Source organism: Abrus precatorius, unplaced genomic scaffold (genome assembly GCF_003935025.1).
Source record: "Abrus precatorius isolate BTA unplaced genomic scaffold, Abrus_2018 Scaffold4, whole genome shotgun sequence".
Classification (NCBI taxonomy): Eukaryota; Viridiplantae; Streptophyta; class Magnoliopsida; order Fabales; family Fabaceae; genus Abrus; species Abrus precatorius.
Genome location: NW_020874384.1, coordinates 19,160,530 through 19,177,215, shown reverse-complemented (window position 1 = coordinate 19,177,215; position 16,686 = coordinate 19,160,530). Strand labels below are relative to the sequence as shown.

General features: G+C 34.4%; 2 protein-coding genes across 10 annotated transcripts; both read left to right on the top strand.

The window, feature by feature from the left end:
* Positions 1–831: 831 nt before the first annotated feature.
* Positions 832–9,412, top strand: LOC113864436 (phosphatidate phosphatase PAH2-like). Of its 7 annotated transcripts, none has more exons than XM_027498127.1 (12): positions 832–2,055; positions 2,407–3,178; positions 3,682–3,998; positions 4,138–4,211; positions 5,846–5,930; positions 6,265–6,351; positions 6,445–6,517; positions 7,404–7,447; positions 7,547–7,675; positions 7,776–7,871; positions 8,291–8,445; positions 9,040–9,412. In XM_027498127.1, exons 1-11 carry the CDS (start codon positions 1,243–1,245, stop codon positions 8,345–8,347), a joined length of 2,547 nt encoding a protein of 848 aa, XP_027353928.1. In that variant the 5' UTR covers positions 832–1,242; the 3' UTR covers positions 8,348–8,445; positions 9,040–9,412. The 7 variants fall into 7 exon arrangements, with proteins under 7 accessions (XP_027353928.1, XP_027353931.1, XP_027353935.1 ...); XM_027498130.1 differs by lacking the exon at positions 7,404–7,447 and adding an exon at positions 6,664–6,714 and having other exon boundaries at positions 994–2,055; positions 7,500–7,675; positions 9,040–9,402; XM_027498134.1 differs by having other exon boundaries at positions 994–2,055; positions 6,265–6,517; positions 7,769–7,871; positions 9,040–9,403.
* Positions 9,413–11,470: 2,058 nt separating this feature from the next.
* Positions 11,471–16,244, top strand: LOC113864437 (protein TIC 22, chloroplastic). 3 transcript variants are annotated; one of them, XR_003504843.1, is made up of 9 exons: positions 11,471–11,869; positions 11,953–12,015; positions 12,786–12,860; positions 13,112–13,159; positions 13,575–13,634; positions 13,758–13,829; positions 15,318–15,353; positions 15,447–15,624; positions 15,706–16,239. XR_003504843.1 is itself a non-coding variant. In XM_027498135.1 (8 exons), the coding sequence occupies exons 1-8, from the start codon at positions 11,495–11,497 to the stop codon at positions 15,534–15,536; spliced, it is 819 nt and encodes a 272-aa protein (XP_027353936.1). In that variant the 5' UTR covers positions 11,471–11,494; the 3' UTR covers positions 15,537–16,237. The 3 variants fall into 3 exon arrangements, 2 of the variants coding, with proteins under 2 accessions (XP_027353936.1, XP_027353937.1); XM_027498135.1 differs by having other exon boundaries at positions 15,447–16,237; XM_027498136.1 differs by lacking the exon at positions 13,758–13,829 and having other exon boundaries at positions 13,575–13,619; positions 15,447–16,244.
* The last annotated feature ends 442 nt before the right edge of the window (positions 16,245–16,686 follow it).

Below are 16,686 nucleotides of genomic sequence, written 5' to 3'. Positions count from 1 at the left end.
AACTAACTTTTAAAATATAACGATCATTCCATAATAAAAAATATATAAAAAGATAATTAAAAAGAGCATAGTTTGTTTTAAATGTTTTTTAAATACATGACAAAACTGTTTTTCAGAAGTTTTTTTTTTCTGTTTAAATGTTAGATTAATCATTGTTTAAGAACACCCTCTTACAAAAAAATTCCCAAGTTTGGACATTATAAATAAAATTCATCACAGAAACATTCTAAATCAACACATAAGTCTATGTTTTTTTAAGATTCCAACTTAGCCTTTGAATAATTCTCTTCTTTAAAACAATTTAATTTGCACACATGTACAATAATAAAAACAATATAGTTTACGCTGACGTTCTATTTTAAAATAGTTTTTTTTGTCTAGTATAATACTTGGATATCCCAATTGATGGCTGTACATCTATTCCACTTATAACAGAAGGAGAACATAATCCAATTACAATAGTAATATATTTTTATAAAAATACCAAAGCATTTTCTTAATTTTTATAAAGAACTTTTTAGTGTGTATTGAATATTTCCCATTTGATAGACGTAAATTAATATATTTTAGAGCACAATAATTATTGAAGTAAAATGCATCTCTTCTATAAAAACCTTTCTTATATTTACATTTGAAAATTGGATCATGATTAGTATATTTGAACAGTATCAAACTTTTTTATCAGTATATATAAAAATCTTTACCCCATTTATATTGACTTAAAAATATTTACAGGTACAAGTTACGTGACACTTCTCCTAAACAATAGTTTTATGATTGATATGGAAGTGGATTACGGAATAAATTACAGGAAGAATGAGTTTTGCGTCTGAAATAATGAGAACGACGAAGCGTGAAGCAAGCAGGATGGATTGATTGATCCAACGGTGTAGAAGAAGCCAATCAATCTGAAAAGCGGGACCCACAATCACCCACGTAACTCTTCATTCTTGGCCTTCACCAACAGCATCAACTTCTCCCTCTTCCCACCGCCACAACGCGAGACACTCCCCTCTCTCTCTCTCTCTCTCTCATCGCAAACTCTAATATTCAACATTTCCAAATTCGGGTATTTTTAATTATATTTTCATTTCAAACAGAATATCTGTTCATATTACGCGTCGATTCTTTTTGAATTTAATTATTGAACCCAATTCGGTTCTTGATTAAATTGCGGTTCAATTTGAGCGTTAAGAAAATCAAAGATTGAATTTATGATAAGAATTAGAATAACGGTGGAGGATGCAAGCGGTAGGGAGGTTGGGGAGCTACATTAGTCAGGGCGTGTACACCGTTTCAGGGCCCTTTCATCCGTTCGGTGGCGCCGTCGATATTGTGGTGGTGGAACAAGAAGATGGGAGCTACAAGTCTTCGCCTTGGTACGTACGATTCGGAAAATTTCAAGGGGTTTTGAAGGCCAGGGAAAAAGTGGTGGATATTCGTGTGAATGATGTGAAAGCTGGTTTCCAAATGCATCTTGATCATAAAGGGGAAGCTTTTTTTCTCAGGGAAATTGATGCACAAGAAGCGCAAGAATCTGGGTACTTTGGTGATGACGTGGACGATCACCCTCGTTCTCTGAGGTCAAAAAGTTGTAACTTTGATGCAAATGATGGTGGCAATATTGTGGATAGGAGTGGTTCTCGGCGTTCACGAATACTTGGGCTTATGTTTGGGCGAAAGTCTATGAAGCCGGAACGTGGAGATGATGATGGAATTGAAAACAGGGTTGATTCGTTGGAGCGTGCTGAGATTGCCGCTAACTTGTTGGACCTCAAGTGGTCCACGAATCTTTCTGGACAACGTGATCAGAATGTTCTTGATACCTCGCCTCCTGAATTGAACGAGGATGTTTGTTTTGATGTTGCACAATCTGATGTACAAGTTGCATGTGTGGAGATGAAGCTTGAAACTTGCATGGAAAACCTATTGAATGGAGAAGAAATTTCTGATGGGAACACTGGTAATGATAATGATGAGGACATTTCAGTTGATAGAGTCCATGTCAATTTTCATGATGAAGTCTTGCATAGTGCAACTGTATTGATATCTGAGGTAAACTCATAGCTACTTTGAAAGTTAACAGTAATTACCAAGATAAAATGTAATACTTGGCCAATTTAGATATCAACATGGATAATTAAAGAACAATTCGAAATTTTCTTACAACATATTTTTGCTAGTCACTCTACATCGTACTTAGTAAATAGAGTTTTGAATGTTTTTTATGTTCTATAGGTTTTAAATACGTTTACTTTTTTATTTAGTATTTCTTTTACAAGGTATTAGAAGGATTGATTGGAGGATCTTGTAGAAGGATATACCAATATAGCTTTATTTATAATTAAATCAAGTGAACATTTACTATGTTTTGGTTGACCCTGACAAGTTAAAGCTATCCTTTAGGGTACAGAAACTGAGGAAGTTACTAAGAATGCTGATCTTGGGATGCCGATATTGGAATTATCTGAGTTTCAGTCTCTGGTTCGGCAAACAAATTGTTCTGATTCTGATGTTGGTATTTACAATGAGGTGGTTGTTGAAGAGCAAACATTTCCAAAATCTCATACTGTTGATATGGGTCTCGGACATTCTACAAGTGAGAAAGTTGAGTCAAATAGTGTTACCAAATCTTCCAGTTCCAGCAGCTTGGATGAAACGAAGGGCAAAGATGTCTCTAGCACATTATCATCTCCTCTAAACTCTATTCGTGATTGTTTGCCCAGAAAAGCATCAAGGATATCACCATCAACAAGTTTGGGGGAAGACAATTTCCTTTTTAGTGACCTTGATGAAACTGGAAACACTGATCGATTTGAGAGATCATTCTCCCATGAACATGTAGATAAAGAAGATCATATTTCTCATGAGAATGGCATTGAAAAGTTAACAGCAATATCCACTCCCATAGCTATTCCAAGAAACGAGGCTGCTGCGGAGGAAGTTGGGCAGCACATTGGATCCTTGCCAAATATTTCTTCTAGTACTAACAGCATTGCCCAACGAGATGTTTTTTATCCTTTAAGTCAGTCGCTAGACTCAAAATCCTCATCCTTACAGTGGGAACTTGCTGGAAAAGATGACTTGAACTGTCTAAAATCAGATGAGGACAAAGAAAACCAGTTATCACATGAGGAGCCAGGTGCCAAGGATTACCATGATTCTGGGGAATTCGAAGGTCAGTTTCTGAAGCTTCCCTTTGGTAAGAGAACTTGTATTAGTTGTCTGCCCAGTGAGTTGAAAACACTCCACTTCTTTAAAAAATATTTTATCTAATTCTAGCAGGGTACTGAACATACTGTGTTTATGGAATGATTAATTGTTATACATGTAATAGCAAACAATCTTTAAATTTCCCTGTGGATTCTACTATGAACAGGATTTAGTTGAGCAGACTTGTCTTGTGTATTTTGTCAGACAAAAATGAAAGGATATTGTCATTGTTTTAGCATTGAAAGAAGCTTCTCAAACATTATGCTGTAGCCTGTAGGTAGTTACTATACTGATTTATCATTCTAAAGCATTGAATGCTGAATATCTGGGTGGTAAATAAATTTACTTCTCTATGCTTGTTATTAAGATTGGTTTTCCATGGGATTTAAGCATGGCTTCTTTTGAAGTCCACAAATATTTAAACTGAAAGGCTTGAATCTGTTGACTAAGTTAACAAAAATCGTACAGGAGATCCATCAACACACATGCCTTCCCCTGGTGGAAATTGGAGACTTTGGCCTTTCTCTTTGAGGAGAACAGAATCTAGAAATCCTATGCTGCCGCCTACTCCAAGTCCAAGGGGTGCCAAAAATAACACTTTTGGTATTTCTCCAGAGCATACGATTACTGCAGATATGAACAAAAAAGAGCTGACAGCCAATATACTGAAAAAGAAAGTTAGGGTAACAACTCCAACTTCTGAACAGCTAGCATCCTTGAATCTGAAGGATGGGATGAATACTGTAACCTTCACTTTCTCTACAGCTGTGCTGGGGAAGCAGCAGGTCATTAATAATGAGTTTCTATAGTTCTATTCTATGAGCATGAAGTTAACTCCTCCTTTCCTTTTATGTATGTTTCTTTAATTGAAATTTCTCATATACTATTATTTCTTAATTTTTATATTTTATGTTTGACTAACAGGTTGATGCTCGAATATATTTGTGGAAATGGAACACTCGTATAGTGATCTCAGATGTGGATGGTACAATTACAAGGTAAGGATATACCTTTTGGAAAATAAAACTGTGTTTTACAACAGATAATGCACTCTGACAAAACTCTGGTTTATGCTCATTCATTTAAAAGTTGTTTTCTATCTTATTGTTAATTTGATGTTACCTACCATATGCACTTCTACAATCTCATTAAATCTCAGTGCAATTTTTTTTTTTTACTTTTTTTTTTTTGGGTTCAACCGAAATATGTACTTTTTGCCTCTATCAAGTAAAAACATATGCATGATATGCTGTATTCCTCCATGAGCTTCACAATCCATACTTCTCAGACCAAAGATAAAACATGTCACCCCAAATTTCTTCACATATGTGTCTGGATTAGATCAATTCTGCTGTGTATTAGTAAACTTATACTATATGATGATTTTATGAGGGTGAACAATTAGATTCTCTAAGTATCTAGTTTCTTTTGAGCAAGAGTGGTACTTTTCCCTCTCCTGTTATCATTTAAAAAAAACTAGACATGGACCTTCCAAGCTTGTTTTCAGTTTAGAGTGTTAATGGTATACCATTATCAGAATTCATCTGCTTGTTCAGCCTGTTCAGTTGTTTACTCATAAAAAATCATATGAATCTTATTTCATGCTATTTTTGCTTTATCATTTAGTTGCCTTTTTTTTTTTTTATTTATTGTCCTATGGTTTTCAGAATTTGTGTGCTCTTACCATGCTGAAATATCTAATGTAAACACAATACAAGTATAAATCTTATCAAAGCTTGGAGTATAAATTCAAGATTTAGTATCATTATGGGGGTGCTTGTTGTTGGTTGTACTTGGAACAATTACAAAGAAACATTAGAACACTGTGTCATGGTGATTGTGGGGCATCTAGAGTTTCTGTTCATACTTGCTTCTCAGCAGTTGAGTCTGTATACACAGGCTTGTTTACCTAGTGCATAGACTCATTCTCTCATATACTGAGCTTTTAATTTAAAAACTTGTTCAGAAGTTAGACGTTTCTAGTGAAGAAAATTTTTCTGAGGCAACACTTCGATGTGTATTAGGATTTTATGAAAGACATTTGACCTTAATATACGCTATTTAGTTGATAAACCCAATCAGGCTTATGAACTACTTACTACTTATTGGATAATGGGGCTGGACAACCTAGGTTGGCCAGCTGCCGTTCAACGACACCAACCAATTGGATGTAAAATTTTTAGGTAATAGAAGACCTTGTTTGGCCCATTATTCTTGTCATGATCATTGTAAAGTTATCAGATCTAAGTAGTTTCACAATTATCATTATACTTTTGAAGTTTAATTGATTGGCAGTTTGTGGTGATATTTTTACGAGAAAATTTGTGCATTGTGGTAATATCTTGGTCAATTTTGAGATGATAAGGTAGAGTTTGCAATTTTAAGTGGGATTGGAATGCCAACTACATCATGAATATAGTACACAAGGATAATACTATATGGAGGACAGAAAATAAAGTTGTAGAAGCTGTTTTAATTTCCTTTCCTTCTTTTTGCAAGGATTTTCAACATTCTGATAAGCTTTTACCTATTAGTGTCCATGTCTTCTGCTTCTCTTCTGTTGTTATTTTTGAAATTTCTAACTCTTTAGTGTGACAATGGTAATTTCTTCATCTTGCTTCATGTCTTACAGGTCAGATGTTCTTGGTCAGTTCATGCCTTTGGTTGGTATTGACTGGTCACAGACAGGTGTTGCCCATTTATTCTCTGCTATCAAGGTTTGTTTATCTTGTCCATGTGTTTAGATGTTCTGAGATTACTACAATGTGATAATGTGGTAAATCTTGGATAAACTGGATAGTGATCATGCATATGGGCAGTTTTTGGGTAGGTATGCTCAAAACAAATAATCGGTTGCTTTGTCTGTTATAACCACAAAATAGCTTACTTGTATTTTAAATATTTTATCATTCTAATATGATTAATTTTCTAGGAAGTTTTAAGATGAAAACTGTACCTATATCCCACCTACAACAGCTATCTTTAAATCTCTTTTCACCTGGTTTGGAGGTCTTCAATGATCTTTTTCCCTTGTCAACTTCACATTTTCAGGAAAATGGTTACCAACTGCTTTTCCTCAGTGCTCGTTCAATTTCTCAGGCCTATCTTACACGGCAATTCCTAGTTAACCTTAAACAGGTGATGTATAAAATTTAGCAATCAGTTTCCATTCCCTACAATGGGGAAAAAAAGAAGCAATTTACATTTTCATATTTATTTTCTACATTGCAGGATGGGAAAGTTTTACCAGACGGTCCTGTTGTTATTTCCCCAGACGGACTTTTCCCCTCTCTATATCGAGAAGGTAACAAGCCTGCTTATCTTTCTTTTTTGCTTCGTTTTTTTTCCTTTCTTCTAATTATTATTACTTCTGTTTTGAATGGGGGCATGTAAAGGGACTACCTTTATCATAACGTACTTGTAAAAGCTTTCTTTTTTACATGGATGTAGATTGTCTTTTTGAACTTATATTTCAGAGACGGAACAAGAAAAAGGACCTAGGTAATTAAATTTTAAAAAAAATATTTTTGAACAATCTAACACCTTACTGTCTCTTAAGTTATTTTTTTTCCTTTCAGTACAGATTCAACTTACATGAAAGAAATCTTGCACAATTAAATAAAATTTTCTATGTTTAGTGTCTTCTTGAAGAATGGATAAGTTTATTGATAAAATTCTAGCGATTTAGCTAATGCAGTCTCCAAAGCCTGAAACAAAACCTGGATCTGGAGTCTTGTGCCTTCTTTGACCTTAACCAATGGATAGCTTTTGTATAATAGGGCTAGGGAGGCTATACTATTGTGCTAGGAACCTCTGAATGGTATAGAAGGGCGAAGTTGAATAAATTGAAAACGTGTCACTTTAAATTTTTATTCCCTTATTTCACGGGAAGACACACATGCAGTGCTGGCTGTGTTTGTTAACAGGATTCATAAATGACTAACTTTTGAATTTTTTTTTTTCTGCATGATTTTTTATTTTTTGAATCTTAGTTCACATAAGACACTGCCATGTGGAGGTGTGACCAACATATATGTAGGGCTCATTTTTTGAATTTTACATGATTAATTGACCAATTAATTTGAATGGGAGTATGGGATTCATCAAAATTCAAGTCTGAGTATGAAATGCCCAGGTCTTTCTGTTAAAATAATCTGAATTAAGAAACTTCTTTTGTTTTCTATTTCCAGTTATTAGGAGGGTTCCCCATGAATTCAAAATTGCATGCTTAGAGGTTAGTTTCCCACTGCCACCTATTAAAATTAACATATTTTAATATTTTTCAGTGTGCGCATCATGTTATTAAAGTCAATTTGAATTTTCATGTCATCAGGACATCAAAGCACTTTTTCCTTCTGATTGCAATCCGTTCTATGCTGGTTTCGGAAATAGGGATACCGATGAAATCAGCTACCTTAAGGTTGGAATTCCCAAAGGAAAAATCTTCATTATTAATCCCAAGGTAATTAAATCCTTCTTATTTTTTTAAGAGAGTAAAAATTTGCAAAAAGTTCCTAAAATGTTTGAAGTTAGTCAAACCTTTCTTATTTTTAAGTTTGCAGGGAGAGATTGTTGTAAACCGTGTTGACACAAAATCATATACTTCTCTGCATGCTCTCGTGAATGGAATGTTCCCCCCTATGAACTCTTCTGAGCAGGTTTTAATCTTTTAGAACTTTGTGTTTTTTTTTTCCTTGTTCATAATGCTAGTCTTGGGAATTGTGTTCCACATATTTAATTGTGGTCTTCCCAAAATTTTAAATTCCAAAGCATGCTAGGTGTGAGCGAGAACTCTGGTAGGTCTTTTTATATTTTATCTGCTGTGTTATATAGTGTGTGTTTTGAAACATGTTAGAAAGCCTGTAATCAGGGATCCAATGCAAAAGCTACAATTAGCAGCATTGAACTAAACATGGATTTACCTGCATTCTAACATGAAACCAAACAAGCGAATAATAGATCCTGGTTATATTATTATTCTTTGAATGTTTTTAGTTTCATTCTGTTAAGGATATATTTGTAATGCAACATATGTAACTTAATTTTGTCCGTCTTCTTGCTGAATTTTTGGTTGCAGGAGGACTTTAATTCATGGAATTTCTGGAAGCTACCCCCTCTTGCAGTAGATATTTGAAAGGGCCCCGCGGCTTTTTGGGCTCAATTATGTTGATCTGGACATGGATGGTGCAGGCTTTGCTGCTCCAAGCATTACATGGGTTTTAATTTTATCAGGTCAGCATAATCTGTCCTCACTCCAGGATTTAATTTTAGTTATTAGATACTTGAAATATTTTAATGGGTTTTCAACTAAAATGTTTCCATTAATTTAATCAGGAACTTTTTCGGGAAATATCTTTATATTTTTCTTGTATAATGTGTTCAATATTCTCCTGGAACTGGAAGTATGGAAGTTGCTCCCTCCTATTTTTTTTAATAAAATACAAATAAGCAATTCATGAAGATCAAAAGAAAGTAATTATATGTCATAAATATATAGTGAATTAAAAAATATCTATTGTAATAAATGATTAAATTGATGTCTCATATTAAATGAATAAATATATTTCCGTACATGTATATGAGTAAAGAATAAATATATTGTTAACATAAATTTCATAATAAATAGTAGTATAAAAAAATTTAGAGTATGTTTGATTTCTGTTTTTAAAATAGTTTTCTGTTTTTAAAAATTAATTTGAGCGGAGGGAATATTAACGTGATTAATTTTATCTTATGCTTGTATATTAAGGTTGTGTATGTTTGTACCACTATGTATATGTGCAATTGTGCATGCTATTTCGTTTTGTTAATGTTTTGCTAATACAGGTGACATGCATCTAAGCCCGAAGAGAACAACTTCGTTATGTTGTTGACATATGTACTCTGGATTGATTTATCGGAACTCATAAGTTGATGGATGGGATTCTCCTGAAAGAGTATGATGGAAATTCTTCCCCAGTTTGATAAAAGATATCAGATCCATTTTTGTCCTTGGTTGGTTTGGTGTTAACCCATCACCACTAAAGTCATGGAATCTCACGCATTTGTTATCATTTCTTGATTATCGATAGATTAGTTCGTTAAGTCCTTTTCATTTAATTGTATAACTGTAAGTAACTGTACTTGAGTAACTCGTCCACTTCAGTTTTATTATTTTGCCATATAGAAAAGTTTATGCTCGCATTCATTTTTATGATTCTTATTTTTACGTGTTTCAATCATCCTTTACGCACCACCCATGTAAGTTTTACTGCTTCAGAACAATTTCCATCATCCAAATGTTCTTATATACTGGAGTGATCACGATGTGGAAAATTGAGGAACTAGGAAAAGCCAAGCAACTAAAACAACGAAGGTGACGAGTGATAGGCTTAAGAAGGAACAAATAATCAAAATATTAAGCTATACCTGGTGCTTAGAAATGACTGGCAGTTAATTGAAGGTATTAAATCCTTACGTATTTTAAATTCTTTATCCAAACACTCATAACAAGAAATTAAGGAGGGACATGAAAGAAGAGCAATAAATAAAATAATAGACCTAACTTATTAGAACAATCATCAATAGAAGTTAATTTAAGTTGGGCAAGGTTTTGAGTATAATTTTATGTATAAAGAAACATTTGTTATGACAATTAGTTTTACTATATTATAGATGTTCTTAGCTTATGCATTTATGCAGGATTATTCCTTGCAAAAGATACATTTAGCTATACTTTGCTAATATATGTATTTAACTATTTATGTTAACAGAAAAAGTATGGGGATATTCCTAATCCCCTTTATCGAAAAAGAAAGTTATAAGAAGCATGTCTTCGTCCCCTCTTCTCAAGGAAAAAAATGGAATCAATAATCTCATAATACCGTACAATAATTATGAGCTGTTTTATCAATGCTTCAATCCTTCAAAGATACAAATGAAAAAGTAAGCATGCAAGAAGAAGTGAAAAATTAGCGAGTGATCCTGACATTGAAATGCTTGTCAGCGATCTGCGCAAGGTTTCTGAATTCGTTTTCATCAATGAAACCATTATGATCGGCGTCTGCAGACTTGAAGGCTCGGCCACTACTCAAGGAGGCAAAGAGCCCTCCGGTGAGGCGCACGGCACGGCGCAGTTCGGCTTTGCTGATTCTGCCATCTCCGTCGGTGTCAAATGCCGTTTTCAACCACCGCTTAAACTGCTCCACCGTCATCACACGCTTCCCATCGCTCGACACATTATGCACGACGAACGCCATAACCTTAATTTCGCTATATATGCTCCTGCTATTCAACCTCTCACGATCATCTTCCGAGCGTGGGCTCTGTATTTATATTGCCACGTGCATTTGTTTTCGTATTTTCTTAAAGCACCAATTAATGATTATTATTATTTACAAATTTATAGGGTATATGAATTGGAGTATATTCAATATATTAATTTGCATCCTTTGTGGAAGAATAAGAATCGTTTTCCTTGCAGTTTGGCAGCTGCTGCTTAAAGGATGCATGTACGGGACACACTCTATATATAAAATTGTCTCCTCTATCGCTACGTACACGCACCTTGTATTTATACAGAGAACCCTGATTTTGGCTGGTGAGTGGCTACAATATTATTTTTCTTATTTCAATTAACAATATGGTTGCTGTTGTGCCTTTAGCCTTTCTATGTATTTCTTTTATAATTTGGTATATAAGCATAAATGTTGCTGGGTATATTCTCTTTGCAAATTGGTATATAAAAGCCACACCATTTCAAAAGACGTATGTATCCCGTCTATGCTGCCAAGCGTATTGTTCATAATAAATTATGGACACCAAGGAAGAACGAGAAGGATTTGAGAACTATTTTAAAATACAATTTTGTACACCTTAAACATGCATTAAACACGTTTTGTTTTGTTTTTTTTTTAAACTTCAGTAACTATTTTTTAAAATTATATTTTTTTCAGATTATAAGAAAATTATCTCAATCATTCATTAGCAAATAAATGAATAAACCTTTATTTTATAGTTAAATTTAATATTTTTTTATAGTTAAATTCAAATACAGACCACCTTTTCTAATCAAACTCGTATTAGCATCAATTTGGATAACAAGCCAGCAGCAGCATCGGTGGTATATATTAATTTACAGATAACACGAGCATAGGAACATAATTCTGATTTGTTTAATTGGAGGCGAAACTCACATGTTAAACAGGTTTGGGCCTGAGATTAAAAAATAATGGGCCGATGAAGAAATAAGGCGCAATTAAAGTTAGTTTAGAGAGGATGGAAATGGGGATATTTATGGTAAATGTGGAGGGATGGGGTGAAGACGAAGTCACGAAAGCTTAAGATGGAGTCGCGCGGACACTCTAACCCGCTTCTGTCATTTTCGAGCTTCATCCATCAAAACTGCGTCCGTCTAGGCTCTCACCTTGCGACGCGTTTGGATGACGCCAAGCGAACCCTAGCTCAAGCTCATCATCATCTGTCACTCCCCAAACACGCCCTCGCCGCTACTGCTACTTTGGGTTCCCAGCATGTGGCTAAGTCCCTCGTCGGCACCTCTGTTTACACCGTCAGCAATTCCAATAATGAGTTCGTTCTTATTTCGGACGCCGACGGAGCTAAGTCCATTGGATTGCTTTGCTTTCGTCAAGAGGACGCCGAAGCCTTCCTTGCTCAGGTTTTTTCTTTCAAATAATTCTTCGTTCCAAATTCCCTCATCTTATTTTCTTCCTCTTAATTGCACCTGCTGGTTTCTTCTAGGTTCGATCGCGGAGAAGAGAACTTCGAGGCAAGGCTAGGGTTGTACCAATTACTCTTGACCAGGTCCGTTTCTTAACTCTCGTCATAATGCTGACTTTCTGAAGTAGTTATTGCTCCGAAAAGTGAATACATTGGTTTATAATCCACATGATAATTGCTAATGTGGATTTCTTACCGATGTTGCATGACTGTATTTTTATCTTGAGTCAGTGCTGTCTAGTTTTAATCGGCTTGAAGTGATGCATGACTATTTTATTATCTGTTTCTACCTTTACTGTATTGGGTGGTTAAATTATATGTATTAACAACATTATAGAAGTTGTTACTTGATAAATATATATTTTATCTTTATTCTTAGATTCTGCATTATTCTTATTACTTATTTTGCCAATGTTGACTCTGTTTCTCATACATGTATCTGTCAAATGCTTTTAATTGACTAATCCCTGTTTTACACGCGATAGAGTTGTGGTTTGGCTTCTATCATATGGAAAGTCACGTGGGGATTGATTTAATTATGATAGGAAATATTATTTGTCATGAAGTTGAATTACTGTTTACCCTTGAGGCTTGATATAAGTGAAACAATCCAAAAAAAAATTTTCCACTTTGAATTTGCTTTGGAATGGCTATGCAACCGTCAGCATTTATAATCATGACTAATGTTCCACGGACACTTAGCAGGAGCTTTACAACCATGCATCTTGTTGTCCATCTTTCCTATTAATGGGGAGAGAACATGCTACTGAGTACTGACTGCAACTGGGTATTGAAGCACATCAGTTATGGTGTTTATGCTGCACCTTTTACATATGACTACTTTTCTGCTACAGGTATATATGTTGAAGGTTGAAGGAATTGCTTTCCGATTCTTACCTGATCCAGTTCAAATAAAGAATGCTTTGGAGGTGAGCATTTATTATATTTCCTGCACTCTGCAGTGTCTGCGCACAACACATCACTTAATCTGCACCATTATTTTTCATCATCTGAGTCTAATAACTGTGATGATAATGAGAGAAAGAAGCTTTGAAAATATACATGGTAGTTGCAGTGTGGGCATTAGTTTTACGACAATAAATATGTAGCATACATATTGAAGAACCACCACTGAGCCATTATATTGTGTTTAATTTCGTTTCCATTTCACATTTATCAGCTCAAACCAGCCAACAAGGGAGGCTTTGATGGAGTTCCTGTTTTTCAGGTATGCTTTCTTTTTTGTTCACAAACTTTAGTTGTGAAGAGGCCTTTTGGGTAAATGATATTTTGTGGGTGGCAGTTACAAATTGGTATGAGCTTGTCTTTTGTTTTGTGTATTTATCGGTATAGCAAGGCTAGTATCAGTGTATTACTACCGGTACAAACATCATAACATTTTTTTTCCACTGAACTAATTAACTGCAGCTGATTTGTGGTATATGATGTTTTGATATATAAATTTTAGAGACTGGCTGATGGCTTAAATTCATTAACTATTTTAGTATTTCTCTGTCTATGTGGTAGATTGGAACTGTTTTAGTATTGCCATTTAAGTGCAGCTGATTTGTGGTATACGATGTTTGATATATAAATATTAGAGACTGGCTAATAGCTGATAGCTTAATCATATGTGCTTACAGTCAGAACTTTTGGTTGTGAAGAAGAAGAACAAACGTTATTGCCCTGTGTATTTCTCAAAGGTTTGGCTGACTCATTGATCTACTCATACTTCACTTACACTATTAAGGCATTATTAGGCATGTTGCTTGGTAGAATATAATTATATGGGTTTTTTTTTTATAATATGCTGGTTAAATGGACAGGAGGATATTGAGCAGGAGTTGTCCAAGGTTTCCAGGGCATCCAGGGGACCCGGTGTTTCTCAGAATATAGCGGTACAAAATCTGTCATTTCTTGTTCTTGTTTGCACTTGTTTCTGTCAGAAACTCAGAATCATGTTTGTAAATGAAGTTTGGTTTAAATTCTTATACTTTTGACATTCTAATTTATTTGTCAAAGCTACTTACTAGTTTCACAATCTTTTTAGTCATCACAAGTGGTAGCATATTTTATTGAACTCTGAAAAAGCTGATTTTGTGTTTGCCCAATGTTTTGTGCAAGACTCATCTTAAATAAACATCAACATCTAACTACCTGTATGATCAACCTGAAAACTTTCTGAAAAGTTGGTTGAATTATAGTGGTCTGTGTAATATATTTTCTAGATAACCATTACATCAATTTAGGTAAGAAATGCTTGTGTTATTTAAATTTCGCTTTGAACCAAACTATAACTTGAAAACAGTTATGTTGATGGAATAGTTAATTTTGGTTCTCTAAATGATTTTTTTTAAACGTTTTCTCTATTTTCATGGTAAACAAATTATCTGTTGTATGGTTGCTTCAATGTGAAAATAGCATTCTAAGGGCATGTTTGGGTAGAGAAGACAATTTCTCTTAACAATTACAATAACTGCCATGTTAGTTTCACACTTTCCTGTTTTCACAGGTCTTGTATAGGAAATGGTGAAAGGTTTTAGTAAAAAGATCAAAGATTTGTTTTCACCATCGTTTGTGTAAATTTTTAGAAATAGGAAATCAAACAAAAATAAGGTTACATTTTTATAGTATTGAAATTATGAAGTTTAAGGGATTATGGGAGAAAATTGGAGAGAAGAAAGACTTTGATATTCTATTGAGTATTTTGATTAATGCATTATAATGTGATATATTGTTGATAAACCTAGACCATTAATCCTTATTTATTCTATTACTAATCATAATCTTAAATTAATAGGAAACAAATCAATGTGATAAGGAAATACGGTTGTCAATCCTAAGAGAGAAAGAGGAAATGGGAATTTTCGTATATTTTCGTATATTCTAATAGTAATCATATTCTAGTAGTAATCATTAGTGATAGCAGGAAATGAAAATAAAAAACATTTTTTCAAACAAAACGGGACTTGAAGTTCTCCCCGTGTGAGATTTTAGTTCATTCATAAACTCTTGTTATTTGTCTTGCATGGAAAAGGTTAGGGGGAAAGGGAGAAACTTGTCATTCACAAATAAACAGGATGTAATTTGTGTGTGTGGATTTGAGTAACCACATGTTCCCTGTCTGCAAATTTCAGTCCTGATATTCTGCTAGATATCTAGTGATTGTGAGTTTTTCAACAAATAAAAAAATATTTCCATGCTAGAGCAGTGGCCCGTTTGTATTAACATTGTTGATGTACATGATTGCGAAATAGCCAAATTTGCAGGAATCGATTCCACATTTGGGATAAATAGGCACTAGATTTGTTTTTTCAATTTATTATTTGTTTGAAGTTTGCTTATGTTTCTCGTTTTCTTTTCCCTTCATTATGAAACAAAAACAGGTTGGTAGCTTGGAAGATGTATTGAAAAAAATGGAGGTAATTAAGTCTGCTTACAGGTTCAATTCAATAGCTTATAATCTGGGCAGTAGTTTGAATTGTGACTAGTTCTCTCCCTCTCTGATGGTACAGATGAGTGAAAGGAACTCAGGATGGGAGGATTTAATTTTTATTCCACCAGGAAAAAGTCACTCTCAACACATACAAGAAATTAACGAATGATTCCTGGGTACGAACTTAAGCTAACCATAGTTTTATATGGTTTTCTTGAGCAAATTGGATGCTATTGTTGTCACATTCCACTGGGCTGGTGAGATGTCAGGACCTCTGCCTTCCAACAATTGTGTTGTTCTTCCTTCTCTTATCAATAAAAAAATTCCTTCTGATGCAGATACTGCTTTAAAATTTTTCAGTGGATATAAGGTATATGTGTATGTGAGAGGACATAACCGCTAACGTCCATTTCAATTAAGAGGTCCGTGGAACCACCATTGTTGAGTATGCTAAATACCAAATGTATGAGGGGTGTTCTTACTCATACATATGTACAGTTTATTTATTTTGACAGAAGTTGTAATTTTATTCCTTGAGTTCTACTTTTATGAGTTCAGGGAGAGAATGATCTTCATTTACATTTGATATCCATTCTGTTTTTGAAGATGAGATCTAGAAAATTTTGGTTTTATTATGATGGGGATGGTTGGGCAGGCCGCTGTGCTACGGATTGAAGGATGTTATCACAATTGATGATCACCCTTTTTGGTGTTTTGGATACATAATTGGTTTATTCACAACCTGAAGTAGTGATTTACCTTAGTCCTAAAAGACACAGTTGAGCTACTGCCGGTCGTCATTTCATTGTATGATTGAAACGGGGAGCATCCCATTGGTTTCATATGTTGTCCCCACTCTCACTTAGTCTAATCATCGATGGATGTGGGGTGATGTGATAGTTTACCATCTCTTGGGATGTAGCCGTGCAGAACTTGCCCTGAAATCATTTTTGGTTATTTACTTATTTATGATGTGCGGACCCGCAACCTGCAAACATTTTTTTTTTATCAATTTTGAATAAAATAAGCTAAGCGAATTTTTCAAGAGATATAAACTATCAAGATATGGCGGATCCTCGCAATATGAAAATATAATAGCAATCCTTCTTTGCATGCAAGAGGTTGACGGATCAACCAAACAAGTTGGCAAGCTTGCTATCCTGCTCTTGCACGTTTCCGTTTGTATACTATTTTCTAATGCTAATGGACTCGATGTTTTTACTTATATACCCCTCCAGCTAGGTCTAAACTGATTTAGCTACAGTAATCACATAATGATGTATAGGTAATTTCCAATTTTGTTTAGAATTTTTAGTTGA

Coding starts and splice junctions, on each gene's coding strand:
- LOC113864436 (XM_027498127.1), top strand. CDS start 1,243: ATGCAAGCGGTAGGGAGGTTGGGGAGCTACATTAGTCAGGGCGTGTAC. Junction 5,931..6,264: donor ATTTATTCTCTGCTATCAAG/GTTTGTTTATCT, acceptor TCACATTTTCAG/GAAAATGGTTACCAACTGCT. Junction 6,352..6,444: donor TCCTAGTTAACCTTAAACAG/GTGATGTATAAA, acceptor TCTACATTGCAG/GATGGGAAAGTTTTACCAGA.
- LOC113864437 (XM_027498135.1), top strand. CDS start 11,495: ATGTGGAGGGATGGGGTGAAGACGAAGTCACGAAAGCTTAAGATGGAG. Junction 11,870..11,952: donor CCGAAGCCTTCCTTGCTCAG/GTTTTTTCTTTC, acceptor GGTTTCTTCTAG/GTTCGATCGCGGAGAAGAGA. Junction 13,635..13,757: donor GCCCTGTGTATTTCTCAAAG/GTTTGGCTGACT, acceptor TTAAATGGACAG/GAGGATATTGAGCAGGAGTT.